Source organism: Drosophila rhopaloa, unplaced genomic scaffold (assembly GCF_018152115.1).
Source record: "Drosophila rhopaloa isolate 14029-0021.01 unplaced genomic scaffold, ASM1815211v1 contig_2, whole genome shotgun sequence".
Lineage (NCBI taxonomy): Eukaryota > Metazoa > Arthropoda > Insecta > Diptera > Drosophilidae > Drosophila > Drosophila rhopaloa.
Genome location: NW_025335083.1, coordinates 19907997 through 19914743, shown reverse-complemented (window position 1 = coordinate 19914743; position 6747 = coordinate 19907997). Strand labels below are relative to the sequence as shown.

The 6747-nt window shown below is 37.3% G+C and overlaps 2 protein-coding genes across 3 annotated transcripts; one reads left to right on the top strand and one right to left on the bottom strand.

Annotated features, from left to right (window-relative positions):
- Nucleotides 1–549: 549 nt before the first annotated feature.
- LOC108053125 (zinc finger protein 271) lies at nt 550–2598 on the top strand. Its single transcript, XM_017135710.2, has 2 exons — nt 550–1351; nt 1419–2598. The coding sequence occupies exons 1-2, from the start codon at nt 550–552 to the stop codon at nt 2354–2356; spliced, it is 1740 nt and encodes a 579-aa protein (XP_016991199.2). The 3' UTR covers nt 2357–2598.
- A 224-nt stretch (nt 2599–2822) lies between these two features.
- Nucleotides 2823–6395, bottom strand: LOC108053126 (calcium uptake protein 1 homolog, mitochondrial). 2 transcript variants are annotated; one of them, XM_017135711.2, is made up of 8 exons: nt 6010–6395; nt 5743–5935; nt 4771–4933; nt 4629–4666; nt 4398–4512; nt 4180–4340; nt 3309–3768; nt 2823–3226 (listed from the first exon to the last, which is right to left on the bottom strand). In XM_017135711.2, the coding sequence occupies exons 1-8, from the start codon at nt 6300–6302 to the stop codon at nt 3072–3074; spliced, it is 1578 nt and encodes a 525-aa protein (XP_016991200.2). In that variant the 5' UTR covers nt 6303–6395; the 3' UTR covers nt 2823–3071. The 2 variants fall into 2 exon arrangements, with proteins under 2 accessions (XP_016991200.2, XP_016991201.2); XM_017135712.2 differs by lacking the exon at nt 4771–4933 and adding an exon at nt 5103–5262 and having other exon boundaries at nt 2827–3226.
- Nucleotides 6396–6747: the final 352 nt, after the last annotated feature.

Here is a 6747-nt window from a genome sequence, read left to right as displayed (position 1 = left end):
ATATGGTTCGTATACAATGGGAGCTTTAAACTTACCAGGATTATAAAGAGATTATCAGTTATCTGACTGACAACAGCTATATAAACTACTAACACATTGTTAAGATGTAGTACAGATTTAAATAAAAACAATAAGCCAGATATTACCATTCGAAATGTAGTAAGTTGCTCAGTATATTAAAAGATTATTATTAGAGTTACATATGAGTTGTTCTATTGAAAAAGATTAATTCTACAATAAATCTAAGAACTAATAAATCATTACAGATATATATATAACATATTTAAAGTCCTACAATAATTCCAAATCTTAATAATCTTTTAATCCTTGTATAAGGAGAATATTCTAGATTTAAGGATAATTCCTTGTTAACTACTGAACTACTGAATCAATTATTTCATTTAAGAAGTTATACCATTTGAAAAGATAGTTCAAAGTTGTATTACGATATTTCAATTTCTTTTTATATTTGGTAACTTGGGACTTGGCAGATTTTAAGAGAATTTGTTGGACCGGAAAAACAAATTATTAAACTTTCTTATAGACCTAATGGAGCTGGCTCTTAATAAGACATCGTCCTGCGTGGACTGTTGCAATGATTGTACTCTTATGTCCTGCTGCTCTGCCGCTGCCTGCTGCGACGCCAGCTGCGAAGCCAGCTGCGCATTAATTCAACCCGATCCTGTCAGATATGAATACGAAGAACCTGAAGAGAATTTCGTCTCCATAGATGATGTTAAAATTAAGGGATTTCTTTGGAGAATCGGTCAGCAACAGCAAGAAAAGGAGTTGGAAATAAAGAGAATAAAGGATCAAGAGAAAAAGGAGAAGGAAAGGAGGGAAGCAGAGGTGCGAAAATACCAAAAAGTAATCGAATTGGATGACGAGGAGGTCCAACCAGCTAAGGGTTTGATTATCAGCGCAGCCAGGAGTCTAGCACATTGGAATTCATCCATAAAAAGGATATCCCCAGATTTTGAACTTATTCCCAGGCAAGGGCACAGGATTGTAGCAGAAATCGAACTAAGCGATAGTGATCAGGATCCAATTAGCGAAGCAGAGGAAGAGGTTAATCTCCCATCAAATACTGTTCGTTGTGTCTTGAACGAGCAGAAGCAGAAGGAAAGCCAGGTTCCGAGTCCCCAGGAGCAGGTCATCATCGTGCACTCCGACCAAGAAGAGGAGCAAGAGCCAGAAGCAGTGATCAGGAAGAAACCTTCAACCTCGAGGAGATCAGCGAAGAAACGTCCATATGTTAACAGAAGAGGACGTCATCTGTTCGAGTGTCCTGATTGTGGGAAAAAAGTGCAATCTAACTACAATCTAAGACGACATATGATGATACATACAGGTAATCAATATGCAGTATGCACGCCTAATTAAATATATTAACTGATCTATTTTAATATTTTTTTCAGGGGAGCGACCTTTCCCATGCGACCTATGCGAGCGTCGTTTTCGGGAGTTTAGTGATCTGAAAAAGCACCGCCGAAGGCACTCACATGATCCCCGATTCATCTGCATGATCTGTCACTTGGGGCAACCTTTGGAGCAGGACTCCACTAGGTGTGTGGACTGTGAGAGCAAGAATCTTATGGTTAAGCCCCAGCCAGAGGAGTTGGGCGACAGAACGGTGGAGGACCATCCAGAGGAAATGGAAGAAGACGAGGAGGAAGTTGAAGAAGAGGACGAGCCAGAAGAAGAGATGCAGCCACAGCCAAAAGTACCACCAACTTTGCTGGTTACTTTAATACCACCTATTCAATCTCCACCAGAAAAGGTTCCTCATGCCACGCAGCCAAGTCGTCCCCCACTTCCTCGGAGTTGCAGTAGCGCCAACTCCTCATCTTCTTTGAGCAATGATGGAAATATATCGGGAAAGCCAGTAAATCGCAGTCGGAGATCTTATCCCTGCCCTTTATGTCATCGTCCATTCGGAACTCGGCACAATCTTAAACGCCACTATATGATCCACACTGGAGAAAAGCCTTTCAGCTGCTCCAAGTGCAGAAAACCATTTAGGGAGTGTTCCACTCTCAAAAAACACATGGTCACTCATGTCAGAGATCGCTGGTATAAGTGTCTTAGATGTCCCTCGAAATTCAGAGACTATCTGGAGTATGCTGATCACAAAACCAGTCATCTGGATCAATTGAGGACTCCTTCTTCCACATACGAAAGTGAAGATGATGGTGATAGTTCTATAGAAGACTGCCTAGAATGCTGCGAATGTCATCAGAGATTTACGGAATTGGATGCTTATACCGCACATCTCAAGCAGCACGACTTGGAGTTGTACGGGATGAGTGTGGATGATGTAGTGGACGAGGAGCAAGACGAAGTGGATGTTGCATAGTTAAAGGGAACTTTTATTTTAATATACTTAATAATCTATAAATATTTTTTAAATGTTTTTAAAACTCATCTATTGAGAATCATAAAATCTCAATCAACATCAATAATAATAATAGGATTATACATCTTAGATCAGAGTCAAAATCTAAATAAGGCTTTAAGCCATTAAGCATCCTAAAAACATTCCCCTTCTTAAACAGTAATCACATGGAGGAATTTATCTCACTATATAAGATGTTTCCAGCAACAATTAGTTCTATTTAAAAAATAATTCAGCATTTTTGCTGCATTTAAGATAAGCCTTATTGAAAAATCAACCCTGATCAACTGAAAGCAAAGATTTAATAGTTTCAATTCCCTTTAAAAATGGATATTGAATGAAGAGCCATAGTCCAACATGTAAATGTTATAAAAACTTACTGAACTAAGCGAGCGATAAGCTCTCAATTAAAGGGCCTTATCAATTGTATTTATTTATAAATATTATGATATATACTTTATTACAAAAATAAAAGTATTAAGTGCACAAGAGTCGGTGAAATATACAAAAGCAACTCATCGTAATCGAAAAAACTGCTTGGGTGTCCAACAATTAGAGATTGAGCTAAAATCGATTTTTTTAAACGTTATCTAAAAAAATAATTAAGAAGGAGTAAGCGTAAGAAAAATGACTAAGATTGGGGCGCTTGGAGCGGGAGAATCCACAGTAACGATCCTTAGATGTCCAGCAGTACAGGTTTAGTTTCCTTGGCGCATTTGAACACTGATCGCATCATTTTCAGGAACCCAGTATCTTTTGGTTTTTCCAATCCACGCTGCACACGATTCTTCATCACCGAGATAAACTCCTTGTTGCTGAGTTGGTTATCATCTATAGGGGGTTTTGGAAAATGTGTCATATTACAATTTAAATTTTAAAATCATTGTAAACTCCCATAAACAACCCAACTTACTGTTCTCATCAAAGATGGTAAAAACGACATCTACCACATGATCGGAAAGATTGACCATGGCCACCGTTTTGGCCACATGCTGCAGTGTTTGCTGATCAATCGAAGCACCGGCAATGTGATAGAAAGTCAGGGCAGTATCCACGTCGTTGATGTTGTTTAGAAAGTGAAAGAAATCCAGATAATCCTGTTTGGAGATGCCCTTGCCATGGTCCCTAAACCTCCTCTTCACTCTCTTTAATTTCTTTTGCTTCTTTTTCAAAGGATATCCAGCGTAGGCCAGAAGAAGTTCAGCGAAATCTGCTTCTGTTATATTGCCTTCTTCATTGGGTTCTTTCCTCTCAAATTCAAGGGAAAGGATCTCCTTTTGCAGTTGCTCCTGGAAATCCAGAAACTTTTCAATAGTCAGCTTTTCATCCATATTGGGGCCAAAGAAATATGTGATTAAAGCCGAATTTACACCCTGGAGAAAGGAGGCAAAATTAGATAATTAACATTTTATATTGATTTTAATTTATACATAAAAAGGTTTAACTTGGGTGCATGGGAGCAGGTGCATTGGTGGATTTTCTACGGTAGACAAAATGTGACTTAGTTTTTGTTGAGTACGATTGTGTTTTAATGTTTCAAAATAATTTCGAAAGGGCAAAATAAGTTAATAAGCATTATCACACAAAGTACCTTCAAGGACTGTAAGTACGTCAAAAACAGAGGGAAGTTAAGATTTGATATGTACACAGTTTAGACAGCGTTCAATATATAGGGTCAAAGCCAAAAGACAGAGAATATACAAATATACAAAAAGGAAACGATTTTAGTACGGCTCGAGGTACTCTCTTTTTGATGTTTTTCTAGGAAATCTAAGGTTTATTACCTTAAAGGTGTTTCCTGTATTGGCGTGATCCCGATGTCGGGTTCCCATGCTGGTTTGCTGTCTCACCAAAGTGGCCACCATTTCGAATTCCTCGCAGTCCACATCGCCGTCTCCGTTTAAATCAAACATGCGGAAGGCAATCTCAAAGTGACGACGGGAAACTATAAAGAGAAACATGATAATTTGGCCATATTTATAGGCATTATCTTATTTCTTACTTGAGAGCACTGTGAGCAGGAAAATATAATCGGAGAAGGTGATCAGTCCATAGGAGCCCAGTTTATAAAAAATGCTGTTCTTCTCAAGGTGCAGATTTAACTGGTCGCCAACAGACTGAAAAAGAGAACGGTAATATATATATTATAATTATTATAGTTTAATATTTTCATTAGCTTTTTATATTTCAGCTATAGCTTTATATATAAAAAGAATCCATATCTTAAACTTACTTTGGGATCATAGCGACGATATTGGTCCAGACCCAAGCCTAAAATAGATAACCATTATTGCAAGACAAGAATTTTCCTTTAAAGTTTAAGTATAAATAAGGACTTTCTATAGCTTTTCCCTATGCTGTTTTCTGACACATACCATCTGGTTGCTTCATGCCTGGCGTCATGCTGGTTAAAAAATCGGTCGGAGTCATGTAGACTTCATGCCGATCGTCGGCCACGGGCACCTGGATGGTGGCAAAGTAGCGAAACACTTTATCCGGCGTGGAGAACTGTCGGATACGGTTCTCGTACTCAATTATCTAAGGCAAACGACATGACTTTAGCTCACGAAAAAGGCAGGGAATATGAAAACCAAAATAAATTCCACTAAACTGAGGCTCAGAAAAATTTTAACGAAATCTAAAGCTAAATCAAATGACTTCAAAAACTTAATATAAATCATCATAAGCTTCTGGATGAGTGAATTACCATCTGGCTGTTTGATTCCAGGATATATGGAGCGAAGGAAATCCTCGGGAGTCATACACACAATCGTTTGAGTAGCATCCTGTAATCGCACGGTGGCAAAGTACCGAAAAATCTTGTCCGGAGTGGAGAATTGCCGTATACGGTTCTCATACTCAATGATCTTCGCGTGTGTGTTGTGTTTTTGTGTTTGATGGAGGGTAAAAAACAAGACGGCACAAACATAAAAGTAAAAGAAACAAAGATTTTTGCGAACGTAATATAAGAAATTTAGAAATATATTATAATAATAATTTTTAGGGGATTGATCCGGATTTCACAACTTTAGACAATTTTTCAATTGATTTAAGTTCATCGGCACTATGTTACTAATCTGATTAAGTTAAATGTACAATTTTTATAATTTAAAAATGTTTAACAATATGAATAATGTTCGTCAAGATTATAAATATTTGCTACACATTTTTTCATGATGCAACAATATTGAATTTTCTTTTCAGAAGTCCAAAATATAGATATATTAAAAATAATAGGATAGCGAACAAAATTATAAAGGCCGTGAAAATCGGATTTGAATCAAAATATACAGGACGTTTTACAAAATTATAGGAAGCAGATTTATATAGCGTCGTCAAGCTAATACCTTTCTCTCGCGGAAACCGACTTTCTCGCGGATCTTCTTTCCCTCGTGCAGGTGCAAATCCGAGCCTCCTTCCTCATCCTCGCCATCTTCTGATTCGGAATCGGATGACTTATCCTCGCCTTTAACGCCGGCCGCTGAAGAGGGACGTTGTCCAGCATCTGCGTCCACTTTTGGCATCAGTAGACGCTTTACTCTAAAAATAGATTCCATAATCGTAAATATATTGCGGACTTTGCAAAAATACTTTCTTGGTTAGTTTATACTCACTTGCCCCAATCCAATACAGAAATTAAGAACAAGCTTAGGATAAACATGTGGAAGTACTTTGTCACATTAGGCGTCTTTTCCTGCTGATGGCCAAAACGTTTATGACCTCTGATTTGAATTAGACTTAAATTGGCACTCGATTTGGTAAGATCCTGAACAAATTGATTGCTATTTTGGTTGCACAAAGTGGAGGCCAATGCGATTTGGGCTTGATTTTGGAGTATGTTGAAGCTCCTTGGTTTCGATAAAGCAGCCAACGCCTGGCGCGTCATCAGAAATCGCATCACAGACATGATTGTTATTCTGTTTATATTGTTTTTATCTTTTAAATATATCTAGTCGATTTTATGCGCATTTTATGGGCAAATATTTTAGTGCTACCGAATTCTCAAAACTGAATAATACCAACTTTAGCAGGTGTTCGCCGCACACTTTGCAAGACGTTGGTATATTTTTGAAAAAAGATTTTAATATCGATCTGGATAATCAAGAATTGTTTATACGATAATTGTATTAATAAATTAAAATTCGTACACCTAAATAAATTAATAATTTTTACCAGATTCAGATAAAAATACTGTGTATGCAACCCTATATTTACTTTAACTCATAGAAAAATTAAGTTTTTTGCACGACTTTGAAAGTACTGTACTTTTAGAGAGTCACATTTACATCCAATATTCCAGATAAATTTCTATGCCAAACATTTTGGAGTTAAGATACTTTGCTATTAGTTTA

What these genes read in the sequence shown, in the direction of transcription:
- LOC108053125 (XM_017135710.2), top strand. Translation starts at nt 550, where the DNA reads ATGGAGCTGGCTCTTAATAAGACATCGTCCTGCGTGGACTGTTGCAAT. An exon ending in ACATATGATGATACATACAG is followed by an intron (nt 1,352 to 1,418) that starts GTAATCAATATG and finishes TATTTTTTTCAG; the next exon opens with GGGAGCGACCTTTCCCATGC.
- LOC108053126 (XM_017135711.2), bottom strand. Translation starts at nt 6,302, where the DNA reads ATGTCTGTGATGCGATTTCTGATGACGCGCCAGGCGTTGGCTGCTTTA. An exon ending in TCTGTATTGGATTGGGGCAA is followed by an intron (nt 5,936 to 6,009) that starts GTGAGTATAAAC and finishes ATCTATTTTTAG; the next exon opens with AGTAAAGCGTCTACTGATGC. An exon ending in ATACAGGAAACACCTTTAAG is followed by an intron (nt 3,769 to 4,179) that starts GTAATAAACCTT and finishes TCCTTTCTCCAG; the next exon opens with GGTGTAAATTCGGCTTTAAT.